The sequence below is a fragment of the Panthera tigris genome, chromosome D2 (assembly GCF_018350195.1).
Source record: "Panthera tigris isolate Pti1 chromosome D2, P.tigris_Pti1_mat1.1, whole genome shotgun sequence".
Lineage (NCBI taxonomy): Eukaryota > Metazoa > Chordata > Mammalia > Carnivora > Felidae > Panthera > Panthera tigris.
In genome coordinates, this window is record NC_056670.1 from 21087602 (window position 1) to 21101650 (window position 14049).

The following is a 14049-nucleotide window of genomic DNA, read 5'->3' on the forward strand; positions in this document are numbered from 1 at the left end:
ACGCTAGAATGTAGTAACAGACACTAGCACAGCACATGTACCGCAGCCACACTTGGCCACGCCATTCCTCCTGGATGTGGAAGTCACATCAGACCTGAGAATACTCAGGCGTGATTGTTAGGGAAGTCAGCCTTTATGCTGTGAACAAGCACAGAATGCTGACAAGGAGACATTTCTGCTTGGGAGACCTCCCAGTAAGCTAACCTTCAGAGGCCATACAGCCAAAGGAAGAAATGGCCGTGTGTGCAGACATCTTTATGCCAGGGAAGATCTCAGCCCTGATTGTCAATCCGTTTATGAGAACATGAACACAGCCACTTCCATGCTGGTTTATTTGGCTTAAAGAAAACCAGGCTCCGAAATTTCACATGCATCTCTCAGCTACCCACTGTTGACTCTTCCTGTCCCTCCAGGGCAGCCCACCGTGGTGGCACCTACATCCTGCTCGGCAATGAAAAACACCTCTTCATCTCTAAGGAATAAACAACTTGGAGACATCTCAAGTTTCCAACTATTTTCTTTCTCTCAAATGTGACATTGTCATTCCTAGTTCAGTATAGAGTATAGCTGCTCAACTAAGACTACTACTACCAAGTAGTAACTTTGAAAAGACCTTTTTTTTTTTTTTTTCGGTCTGTGATTAAGGAAAATGGCCAATGCTCTTCACTTCCCCATCCTCAGCATCTGCTTGGATGCGGCGGTCACCGCGGCGAGCGCGAGCCATCTCCTTCCACATCCAGCGGGATGCGAAGGGAGACCTCTCGGGGCCTGGTTTCCTTTATTTTTCCACAAGGCTCAGAGGACGTGCACACCTTTCATCATCCATTTCCAGGCTGGACTCGCTCTCAGAGAGCTGCCGACAGAGGGCTTCCCTTCTCTCCATTTCCCTCTGCAGCTTCCTCTGCAGCCGTAAGTTCTCTTCCCGCATGTGGCGCTCCTCCTCCAGATACTGCGCCATCTTCTCGGAATCTGAAAGGCCAGAGCTCTCCCATTAGACCACGGCCAGAGCAGGCGCCGTCACACCCCGTGTACTGTGAAGGCCGCCCAGCAGCAATGCTGAGGCAGCGGCTCTCCCCCACCCCTACCCTCTTGCCCGGGGAGATCTGGATCTAAGGCTTCCCCTTCGTGTTGAAGTTTACCCACGGTTTGCATTTAGAAAAACACATGCATACAAAGCGGCACTCGGAGTAGTTAGGTACCTTCACTCCCACTTACTTGCCTTCTAAAGTGATGTTTGTGGAAGAGGAAATGGTGGAGCTGGAGCCAAGTAAGGGCGCCGCTGGAGCCGAGGGGGGAGGGGGCCAGCCAGGGAAACTGCGTCAGCCCTGGGCTCCCCTCGTGGAGGCACCAATTCTGCTGCCCCTCAGCTCCAGACACAGAGGGAGCCCATCAGCCTGTTAGCACACCAGTGAGAACCAGGCTACTAGAACACGCGGTAGGTTAGAATTCTCTTTATAAAAATAGAAATTGACGTAGTGAATAGCTTTAGATGAATAGGTCACGTCTAACTTTCCGGGTGTGTGTGACTCTACTTCCCTGACTCATGCACAGCCTGAGTCAGACTGTAGGTACAGACCCGTGTGCAGGTAGGCTCCAGGAACGGAGTCCTGCTTATGACAAATTCCCGTTCCTCAGGAGCTGCCCCACAGAGCGAGGCCTCTGCTACAGTACCCGTCTCCTGGACCAGGGTCAATTAGCCTCAGGGCTAGATGGACCCAAGCCAAGCCCATCAGATTCTCCATACAGAAATCTGAAATGTGGAACTGACATCTTCATGGGGCTCTACAATGTCCTTGTGCTGAATTCTCTGGAGCTTTCACAACCCCCGCCCTTCTGAGATCACTCTGTGCAGGACTGTGGGGTACTTTCTGGCACCATTCCAATTAACAGTAAAACGTGACCACCCCCAGCCCTTTGCTGGTTTACATCTGACAGAATGTGTTGTTACTAAGTCACCAAAATAATGTTAATACAAAATGTAGGGTCAACCCATCTTCTTGCTTCCATCCTTTTTCCCTCCCTCAGCCAATGAACATCCTGGGAAAAATAAAATCTCCACCTATTTCTCATTTCTAAAAAATAGCTACAAACTCAGAGCGGTCATGGTCATGCTGAGGAAACAGTCCTATAAACTATTGCTCCATATTACTAGCCCACTCCAAATTTAAGAAGGAAGGAAGGTGTGGAATGCCACACTGACCACCTCTTCCCCACAAAGTGACCCTACTTCAACTCTCCAGTCCAAATTACTTTCAGTTTTAAGCACTTCTATGAAGTTCTGATGTTTTAGCAAATAATGACTTTTGATGCTAAGTATTCAATGATTTCTAAGACCACATCATTACAGAACATATAAAAGTTCTTGAATACCCTTATTTTAGAAATACAAATAAAAATACCAAAATTATTAAACAGTTATGTGCACTAAACACTAAATCCCTCAGTTGTTTTCAATATAACCAGAAACCCTGCTGTCTAATCCAGATGCAAAAATCTCTTTAATTGAAGGCATGCTGGGAAAATATTTACAAAGTACACTTTTAATATAAATGATTTAAATTATTTCATCCCAAATATGCAAGCATGCAGAATTTTTCACTAGCTCTACAGGAAGCACTAGATTGGCCCCTTGGAGTATTATTGTTTCTAGAACAAGAGGGATGGCTGTTGGAGCAAGTTGCCTTTCTTTTCCATAAATAGGAAAGCTTCAGAGAACTGAGGATTTATGAGGCTTCAAGAACAATCATTTAAAGAAACACTGTCTTTCAGATGCAATCCTTTAGCATCCGAGGAAATCAGTAGGGGAATACTTAATAATCTATACACAAGAACATCAGTCAGCAGGAGTGATGGCTGGAGGACTTTCATGGCAGTTGGGCAATTAACCCAGAAGCTAGAGGACAGAGAAAGCACCAGGCCCAACACCTCTGAGTGTTACAGCGCTAGCAGCAGATGGCTGACACCACGGTATTCCTTGGGTGCCCTCTGCTGGCACACCACCACACTGGATTTCAAGAGACTGGATTTACTCCCATGAGTGAGTCACCACCCTCTCACGCTCTCTCACAGAGTTCCCAGGACTCAGGGGGCACAGTCGATGCTTCCCCCATTTTCAGCCATCTTGGAACACTTAGTCACAAAGTTAGCATCAATAGAGGATGACTTCCAGACAGACTCCAAAGAGGCAGTTCCCATATGATCCAAAGGTGGCCTGTACATTTTGCATCCCCTTTCAAGTTTACACTTTTAGAAAATGCTGATGCCCGGATCCTACCCCAAACAAATCTGAATCCTGAGGATAAAGCCTCTCCACTGGGATATTGAAAAGCCCCCAGGGGATTTTCATGTTTATCCAGAGCTGAAGAACTATTGGGAGAGAGGTTCAAGTTTTGATACCGCTGGCCTTGGAGCGTAAGGAGCCAACTGTCCCAGCAGCATGGCAGAGAGGTGGGGTATCTGACCTCTGGAGGATGAAGGAAAGTCACTAACTCATCTTCTCAACCAATCCAGACCAAATGTGAGCAGCAGGGAGCCACATGCCCCTTCTTCCATTCAGCTTTCTCTGCCCTCATGAAATTGAAATAGCACCTATGGATGCTCCTGTAGTCATTGCAGTCTCTTCAAAGACCAAATAGTGCCCTACGAAGAAAGTTATGGGAATGAAAAATTCTTCCCCAATTTCTTCTAAAAGTTTTGTCTGGGGCATAAGTATACATGAGAAAGAACTGTAAACTGACAGCACTGGAGGAAGTTCAGAAAGGGGCTAAAAGACATCTGTCTGACACACCAAAAACTCAAAAAATATCCTAACATAACTAGTATTTGAAAACTGATTTGTTTTCATGTAATATATGTAGTGGTTTTCAACCCGAGGTACACATCAGAATTCTTTGTATTAAAACAAATGGAGGACCAGGTTCTACTCCTAGAGTAAGCCCAGAATCCTGTATGAGGTTAGACAGAATAATGGACCCTCAAAAGATGTCCACATCCTAATCCCTGAAGCCTGGGATTATGTCACTTTACATGGCAAAAGGGACTTGGTAGCTGTGACGAAGTTAAGGACCTTGGGGTGGGAATTTATCGTGGATTATCTGGCTGGGCCCAAGGTAATCAAAGGGTCCTTGTAAGGAGGCAGGGGAGCAGGAGTGAAAAGATGCAATCCTAGATGCAGGTAGAAGTGATGCCAATGCAAGAAGGAACTATGACCCAAAAGTACAGGCAGCTTCTAGAAGCTGGAAAAAAACAAGGAAACAGAGTCTCTCTAGAGCCTTTTACCAGAAACCAGCCCTGCTGACAGCCTGAGTTTAGCCCAGTGAGAGATATCTTGGACTATAGACCTCCAGAACTGGAAGGTAATATATTTGTGTTGTTTTTAGCTACTAAATTTGCAGTCATTTGTTACAGCAACAAGAGGAAATGAACATTGTTTTTTAAAGGTTCCAAGGATGATCCTGAGTCACCATCCCAGATGCACTACTGGACTAGAATCTGCAGTGAACTTTAGAGAAGACAATGTTAAGGTATGAATCACCAAAATTTTAAATGCACATTCACGTGACTCAACAAATCCACTTCTGGAGTTTCTCCTGAAGATGCTCTTGCTCAGGTATCAAATGTGTGGACACAGATGTCCACTGTGGTTGCAGCATCACAACTGGTGTTAACTAAATTATGGTATAAGGTATCCAAGGGTGATGTACTCTAAGATCCCACAGTGGATGCCTGAAACCAAGGAGGGCACCAAACCCTACATATACTAGGTGTTTTCCTCAATATACACACCTATGATAAAGTTTAATTTCTAAATTAGGCACAGTAAGAGGTCAACAAAGTAAAAACAAAACAGAACAATTATAACAACAATTATAGCTACATGAAGTTGTCTCCATCTCTCTTGTAGGGAGGGCAGGCCACCCAAGATGGGCCACTTTGGCACGAACATTATTTTGAAGTAAAAGCAATCCAAACCCAGCAGATTTAGGAAAAGCTCTTTACCTTCCCCTCCAATGCCTGCTTGTACCACAAAGAGAGCTATAAACAGAGATTCCTCTTTACCTAAGAAACTTCTCTACATAATAGGGCTTTGTTTTCCAAACATCTCCTCTCACCTTCCTCCTGATGGTCTGTCTCTCCTTTGTATCTTCAGAACCCTCCTCCCTTTGTCCAAATAAGCTTCATGTTGCCTGTAGATTTCCCGTACGTATGCTATTAAATTTGATTTTCTCCTGTTAATCTGTCTCATGTCAATTTGATTCTTAGTCCGACTAGAAGGACCTTGAAGGGCAAGGGAAGGTCTTCGTCTCTCACACTCTCAAAATATCTTACTGTGCGTACTCACCCTTCTTGTGATGATGTGACATGATAAAATGCCTACATGAGGAGATGGAAGTGAGGTGAATGACACAGGCATGTGACATATCATCAGGCTACTACTGACCTTCTGACGCTAAGTCAGGAGGAGAACCATCTGCCTCTGGACTGCAGTTGACCACAGGTAATGGACACCACGGAAAGTGAAACTGGAGGTACGGGGACACTAGTATATCCACTTAACCAAATACCAAGCATCCTTTTAGAAAAGGAGTAAGACATCTCTATGTATTAGCAAGGAAAAAATTACAAGATACAGTAAGTAAAAAAAAGAAAAATACAAGAGTGTGTTCATTGTGCTACTTTTTGTATAAAATAAGTTTATCTGGAAGAAGAAATAAATAAAAACTGTGTAATTGTGAGACCTGGGTGGTTGGGGTCAGGGGTGAGAAGGACAGCTACTTTTCCCTGCATACCTTTCACTACAAGGTCTATTCAGACCCATATGAGCAACCCAACTGCATAAACAGGAGAAGCCCAAGCAAATACATAGTGCCCTAGGCAAGTGTTCAGAAATCTAGTTCCTTTGATTTCTAACTCAACATCTTGACCTTTTCCAAAATAATCAGTATAAATTTTTAAAGCATTTATTCCTCAAGTATGATGAACAGATGTTATCTGATGCTAAAGTTTAGTAGTAAGGAAAATAAATACTATATTCTCTGCCTTAATTCCCCAAAAGTACATTTGTTACTGCAATCTTAGAGATGAACATGGGGCAGAAGATTAATAATAGTGCCTGATTCTGGACTCTCCTCAAATTATTTGATTTTCTAGAAGTATTCTAAACTATTTGCCTTGTCCCACTATAATACTTTCAAAAATAATCTATTCCAGGATGATAGAAAGATTTCTAGACACATGTACTGGTAATGAAATACAGTATGGATTTGATTTATGCAAATTCAATGGTAAATACTGGTAAAATCCTGTAACTGGGAAATGGATTAATTCTGTACTCAGAAGACCAGTGAAATCAGAGGCTACATACGCTGTAACTGAGCGGCTCTCAGCTGCTTCTTCAGCCTCTCCACTTCATTCTTTAAAAACCTGATGTGGCGCATCATGTTTTCTGGAGAGTCTATCTCCATGGAGATGTCTCTAGGCGACGGGGGCGCAGAGACCGGCTGGTCTAATTTCTCCTGCAGGATTCTTCAGTGAAAAGAAAAATTCCAACAATGAAAAACAGTTTGCCTTAAAAGACAAAACAACCTACTAGCTGGAGGGTTTGTTTTAATAGCAAACTCCTGTAAATCACCGGAATTCACAGGGTTGCCAAACTCCTCTGCCCATTTTATATCTACTTCTGAGCTCCCTTACCTAGTAGGATCCAGTCAAGGTCAAAGGGCAGGGCTGTAGGATCCACCCTTTTTTTTCTTTTCAGGGACCACTGATAATTAAGCATTAGCGAGAAAGTCTGCAATGTCTGCGTCTGCTTATTATGCCTGGCATACAGTAGGCACTCAGAATTATCTGCTACCTAAACATTCATCATATTGATTTGTATGGTTGACTAAAGAAATCTCACTCAGTGCTGGTGAAACTTACAATCTCCATATTATGAACCCCCTTGGAAGGTGGCTTCACATAGACTCCACTTATAAAATTCCCTCCTGAAAAACCAATCCTAACGGCATGACAAACTGGGCTGAAGGCCCTTTGCTTTTGGCCATAGCAGAGGCAAAAAGATAAAGAACAAAATAAAACCAAAATCACTGGGTTAATAATTGGTGGTCCCACCTTCTCTACCAATTATCATTAGTTTGAAGCACATGGAATGTGAATATTCAACAACTTTTGACCTACAGATGATAATTTCATATTACTTAACACAATACTCTGGTACTTATCTATACAAAACCTCCAGCTGCATTCTGCAAAGGAAGGCAGACTGACAATGGACCTCCAAGTCCCCTTTTATAAGCTGCTAGGGTTTTGGTTTGGTTTTTAACTTTTCACCTTTAAATTTGCCCAAATGCAAACTGTGAATCACCTTCAGGCCTGCCCTTGTTGAGAAAACTGGTATGTTAAATACTGTAATGATCCCTGCATTTATTATATTAAGTAACTTTTAATAATTCAATTTATTAGTACCACTACAATAATGCAAAACAGCCAATTCACCTACAGCTTGAATATTTCCCCCAGGGATAGAGCTCTATTTTTCACTTAAAGACAGGACTATATTTTGCAAATTTAGAGATGAACTCAAAATAACTTATGGATGTTCATGCAGACCAAATAGTTACGGCAAAAGGACTCTGGTTAGCAAACAAAAGATCCTAGTGAAGTAGCTTAATGAACATTTTTAAAAAACTCCCTTTCCATACCCATGAACACATCCCACATACAGAACCTCCCTGCCATTCTTCAAGCCCTGCTCCATCACCCCCGCAAAGTACATAGTACTTAGAAATTAGGGCCTGACAGTGTTTTGCATAAAGCGGTTCAAGAAACATTTGCTGTTGAATGACATTTCACATCCATGTACCTACTTTTAGCACAATTCCTAACCTTAACTACATCAAGTTTTTCACAGTAAGTTTTAAAATCGATAATTTTCCTGTTAAAATCTCAGCCTTCCTCATGAAATACATTCTAGAGATGTGTAATCATTAACTGTACACAATATACATCCTAACCACTTTAGAAAACTGGGGAAGCCAGTTCAACAAGGTAAAAAGTTGAAATTGCAACCATCTTTCAAACAATTTAAAGGTGAAAAATAGCACCTTAGCTAATCTCTTCATAACCTTTAACCCCAAATGAAAGGAAATTTTACTGGGACGATAAGAGAGAAATATAAAGAGGTGACCAGCATGAGAAGAGTTCAGAAAGCTGTCAACACTTTTTTGGTTTGGCAAATTAATGAATGAGTGCATCACCCAGGGCATCACAATGCCCCTTCTGTTATCCTTGTCACACCCAGCTCAGCACCCCAGACATGCACACACACCGTACTGAACAGCAAGACTAAACAAACCGCTTTTCCGCTTCAAGTTTGTCCATCCTTTTCCAGAGACGATTAACTAGTGCTTCTTGTTCTTGTTCCAAAGTATTTTCAAGGTCGATCTTCTCTCGTCTCAACTAAAGGAAGGGAAAAAGTTTTACTGAGAATAGTAGGCCATTTAAACCTTGTTAATGAGGTTTTTTGATTGGACCATTAGGACTCCCTCGCTTGGAGAAATCTGCAAAGAAATGGCCAGTTTCCTGGCACAGACACATTAAGCGCATCTAGTTCTTAAATTTCAACTGGGAAAACTGAGACAGGTTCACTCTTTGATGTGAATGCTTCATTGCCCTCTGGTACATGAATCACACTGCTTGTTTCAGCATTTAGTCAAGACACACGAAAATCTTCTTTAAAGAGGGTCTGGGGGAGCTGTGCTTACCACTCACACCAGGATTTATCTGGGTCTGTCCCCCCCAGGTTCTGCATGTAGCTCAATGTTAAACCAGAAAGGTTATATTACCATGTATATAAAGAACTCAAACACCTCAAGACAATTCTACATACTGATTAAAGGATGCACAATACTAGTAACTTCTGAGGAGGTAGGGAAGAGAAAGATCTGATTTGGGGGAAAGTATGCAGCTGCAAAGGAAACCCCCAAATGCACTCTACTCCATGAAAAGAAGCAAACATGGAAAAATTCATTTAATCAATCAATACTGGACAATATGTGAATACTGTGAACAAGGCCACTGGCAGGGAACCAAAAAATCAGAATTTTCTGCCCTTCATGACACTTACATTTTAGTGGGGGCATAGATAGTAAGTGAAATAAGTTATATACTTTGGTGGAGAGCAAAAGAGAGATGAAGAAAAACAAGGCTGGCAAGAGGGATAGAGAGTGCAATGCTAAATTCCACAGCCACAGTAGAGGGAATGTGTTATATCATTCTTACACTTCTCTACATGTTTGAGATATTAAATAATTGTAACAGATTTTTTTTTTAAGAGAGAATGGCTATGGTACTGCCCCTGTGCTGTCTCTTCAACCAGTAGCAATTCACTTTTTCAATCACCGAGTCAACAAATTATTTCTGATTGCACAGCTGCAAAGATGTCCTTAGCAGGTCACAGAGACTCCTCACTGATCAGAGGTCCCTGTGTACACAGTAAAATGAGACCAGTACCATGTATAAACCGTAGGCTTTTAAAGCAACCAGAGCAGATCTTATTAACAGTGAATAAACCAAGATCACATGGTCAAATGAAAATACAGCTTAGAAATACCTTCCCTGCATGGGGGTGGGGAGGGTGGTGGGGACTCAGAACAAGTCAGAAGCATTCTGTGCAGTGAAGCTGGGAGCACGCGAATGCACAAATGCTCTTCGGAATGTCAGATACTTTCAACCTGCAGCAACCGGGAGAAACCCTGGAGCAGCTCATGGAACACCTATTAAACTGCGTGATTCTCTGCACTGACCACATATTTAGCCAAGCTTTGAAGTACAATTTACAGCCATTTTTTTAAAGAAACAAAATTCCAAGGCATTTACCCTGTAAGGATCCTGTTCCCATGTTTAACTAAAAGCATTATAGAGAGTACTTGGCAAGCAAGGAAAATTTCAAGCTAGGAATTGTTTTACCATAGGGATGCCTAGTAAACTTATACCAAATTGCTTTTAATTTTAGAGTAATCATGCATAATGCTAATCAATAATTCTGAAAAGCAAAATCAAGACAAAGCTGTCTCTACCCGTGTACAACTTACTAAGCATGTGGCTGTGAGCAGATCCTTATCCACTAAATGAGAAGCCTGGCCTACCTGACCTGTGTGGTTCCCTCCAGGACTAGCCACGATCATTCTCTGTGAGGCTTAAGATGGCAGCTGTCTTCAGTCTGAGCCAGTTCAGCTCCAGACCCTTAGAGATGGGGGGAGCAAGAGAACCATCTAAGGCCATCCTTTCATTTCAGCGCCAAGGGACCACTGCCCTGGGAGATCGTGTGACTCTGGCAAAGCGATATCACCAGGATAGGAGTGGGAGCAGTTACCACGGTGGCCAAAAGAACTGGGTCCTGTCCAACCCTCAACTATGGGGATCCTGAAGGGAAAGTAAGATTTAGGGTAAGTTATTCTGATTTGCGAGCCAACAATTCTTGGGAGCAGCAGAGCAGAGGATAGTTTAGGAGTCTGACACGATGCCGACACAGGTAAGAGAGCGGGAGAAACAAGCAGAAAAGGTACGTGAGTCTCAGGTTCTTTTCAGCACCTACTGGTTGAGCTACAAGTTATCAATTTACTGCCTTCAGTGAACCAAGGCTTCCTGTGAAAGCTGGGTTTGCTGTACCAATGCTCTATGAACTTACTTCCACGAAGCAGACGACACAGGAGGCCGCAGCTCAACGGCTCAGACGCAGGGGTTTCATTACACAGGCGGGCAGTGCTGTAGGAGTCCACATTATCTTTAAGCCTTAGAAAGGGTAGGGTCTTTCAGGGTTTTTTCAGTTTTAAAAAAATCTCAACTTTTCAATAAATGAATTATGAATGAATGAATGCTTTTAAAAAATTAAAAATCTCAACTTTTCTGCATTGCTGAGGAGCTCTGACACTAAAGGGCAAAGAAGTTAGAGGAAATGATATTATCATGATTAATTATGATTATGATTAATACTCTCTTAAGTTCTGGATCAGAGTTGCCCTTCCACCTCTTGTCTAATTCCACAACCTATACATCTGGAGCCAGAGCATACACACCAGCTCTGCCGATTCAGACAGAAGTAGATTTTTCCATGCTTGCACTGTCCTGATACCAGACAGTCCTCAAAACTGACAGTGTATGTTGAGTTTACAGAGTAGGAAGTCAGAGAGTCTTGCCTGAATGGAAACATCGGCCCAGTGACACACTGCTTTCCTTATGCTGGTCTCTAACTGTCATCCTCTCCCCAACTCCTTCCTAGTAATACCTGAGGGCTTTTTACATTCAGTGTTCGTACAACAGGCGCCCATTCATCTATCACCAACATCAAATTCTCGGGCAAACCCAAGCCACTCTGACTGCTGATTCTGCGAGCACTCAGCACCAATGGATATCATGGATTTGTATAATACTCATTTGAAAGCCTGCTTTATAATTAAGTCAGTTCAATGGACTGCCAAATTCTTTTCTTCTCTTCAGTAGCTCTCCTTTCCATTGCAAGTTAATTAATGTCAGACCAGGAGTTCTTATTATGTTCCCAAAATAAATATAGAAACTTTAGTGGATAAACTTTGAGTATAATAAATCTAGCTGGCTCATCTGAATTCACAGCCCATCCTATCTGTATCTTCTCAGTGGGCAGATACTGACCCATTACCAAAAAAGCAAAAGGTAGGGGGTGGCCGAGAGATGGCTCCAAACACCATCACACTTCTTTCTCACTGCAGCATTTTCTGATTTAAAGAGAACTGGGACACTGGGGGCAGAGGTATGAGAAAGAAATGGTTAGCCAAAAAGCCTCAGGAGAACTTCGGCCTAACAACCATCGTGTTCAATCCTAGAATCTTGGAAGGTCTTAGTGAACTTTGTTCAATCTATATTAAAAAGTTTTAGTCTAACAATATTATCCTTGTTTCCATGGGAAAATATATTTTGAGCCCCAAACCTATGGCTTAAAAAACAAATTTTGGAAGGCAGCCCATTACAACTAATCCAAGATAATAAAAGAGAGGGAAATGCCCATGAAATAAGAGCTATCATACAAACAGAACACAGACACACAGTTTGTTACAACATACAGGAGAGGGTAGTTTAGGTGGTGACAATGTAAGGAGAGTACCCCATGTTTAAAAAAGAAATCACAGGGGCGCCTGGGTGGCTCAGTCGGTTAAGTGGCCGACTTCGGCTCAGGTCATGATCTCACAGTCTGTGAGTTCGAGCCCCGCGTCGGGCTCTGTGCTGACAGCTCAGAACCTGGAGCCTGCTTCAGATTCTGTGTCTCCCTCTCTCTCTGACCCTCCCTTGTTCATGCTCTGTCTCTCTCTGTCTCAAAAATAAATAAACATTAAAAAAAATTTTTTTTAAATAAATAAATAAATAAATAAAATAAAAAAGAAATCACAGAGTCCTCGAAGACCTATATTAACCAAACTCTTAGTTGACTAGATTTTTTTTTCCTAAAAGAGAAAGATAAATCCTAAGAAAACAAGTGGGTACTATGGATTAGCACAACAATCCCCCCGAACTTTCCAAGTTAGGTAGTATCTGAAGGCTATTGATAATTTAGCCCAACTGCCAATCAATTTGTTATATAATACCATTATAGATGTTCAAAGTGGTGACCCTGGAGATACAACAGAACCACTTGGGAAAATAACAGTAAATATTCAGAAAATGACTAAATTACAGTAAAAAAAAAAAACAAAATGTATTTTTTCAATGGCTGAATGTTTGTGTCCCCCCCCCCCCTCCCAAATTCATATGGTAAAGCCTTAACCACCAATGTGATGGTATTTGGAGGTGGGGCCTTTAGGAGGTGATTAGGTTTAGTTGATGCCATGAGGTCATGACCCCCTTGATGATGGGATTCATGTCCTTTCTAGAAGTCAAGAGAGACCCTGAAGCTTGCTGCTGTCTGCTCTCCCCCACATGAGGATACAAGGGGAAGTGGGCAGACTGCAACTTGGAAGAAGGTCCTCATCGGGACTCCATCACACCAGGATCCAGATCCAACTTCCAGAACCATGAGAAATGAGAAACAAAGCCAGTCTATGTTGTTCTAGCAGCCCCAATGGGATAAGACCCTTTTGTTTCTACTACAAGGAGTAGAGCCAATAAAAGATCTCATCCCATCCTACTTTGCCAATACATTCGAGTTAATCAAGGTTTTACATAGACATAGGAAAGAACAGGATTCATGAGGGGGCTATTAAAACAGATCAGGGGCAACTCACATTAAAAGAGTTGAGTATAATAATACATCATGGTCCTTACTCTGTGGCAAAGCCTTGTTCGCAAATTAAAGCAACAGACATGGAGTAAAACTTAAAAACACTCTGTTAGTGCCTCTCTTGGTGTCTGTTCAGGCAACCATTGGAATTTTGCCCAGCCCTGACAATGCTCCTCCTAGGTGGAAGATATCTGACCCTTGCCTTCTGAAGAAAAAAAAAAATTTTTTTTTTTTTTTTAAGAAACCGAACTGCCAATTTTTATTACAGATTTTATTACAGATGAGTTAAGACAGGTGTTCATAAACCACCGAGCCCCCAGGTACCTATCTGATTAACCAAGCTGCAGGCTGGTTTCAAAATTAAAACCAAGTTCTAGGTCATCACCACTGCTAGTGTAATGCAAAGCCAAATAAGAACCGAGGGAAGCTGGTCAGTGAAGAGCAACAAAAAAGGAGAGAAAGGCTGCTCACTTTTAAGTCCAAGAAGTCAAAATCACAAGGGAAAAATCTATCTATGTACATCAGGAATATACTGATAGAGGAAAAAAAGGAAAAAGATGTTAAAAAAAAACATAAAGAACTATACAGCAAGATAATTAGGGCTGCCCCTTGGGTGAACAGAATATTGGTGATAATTTCTCTTCCTGCCTTTTCCTGCTCCCACCCAATTCTTTAATGAACACTTACTATTTTTGTAACAGAAGAAATTTAAAGATGTCTGATCTTAAAAGTGAAAGTTCCCAGTACAATTTAACAGTACATCCATTAACTGAAGATGATAATTTATAGATACAAAATCC

The 14049-nt window shown here is 42.0% G+C and overlaps 1 protein-coding gene across 3 annotated transcripts in view; it reads right to left on the reverse strand.

The window, feature by feature from the left end:
• CCDC6 (coiled-coil domain containing 6) overlaps positions 1-14049 on the reverse strand; it is a 108092-nt gene that overhangs the window by 16525 nt on the left and 77518 nt on the right. For all 3 annotated transcript variants that reach the window (XM_007095832.3, XM_042959853.1, XM_042959854.1), the window contains exons 4-6: positions 8357-8460; positions 6365-6525; positions 813-969 (exon numbers count right to left, since the gene is read on the reverse strand). In XM_007095832.3, coding sequence (XP_007095894.2) covers positions 813-969; positions 6365-6525; positions 8357-8460 — 422 coding nt within the window. The remainder of the gene's footprint in view (positions 1-812; positions 970-6364; positions 6526-8356; positions 8461-14049) is intronic.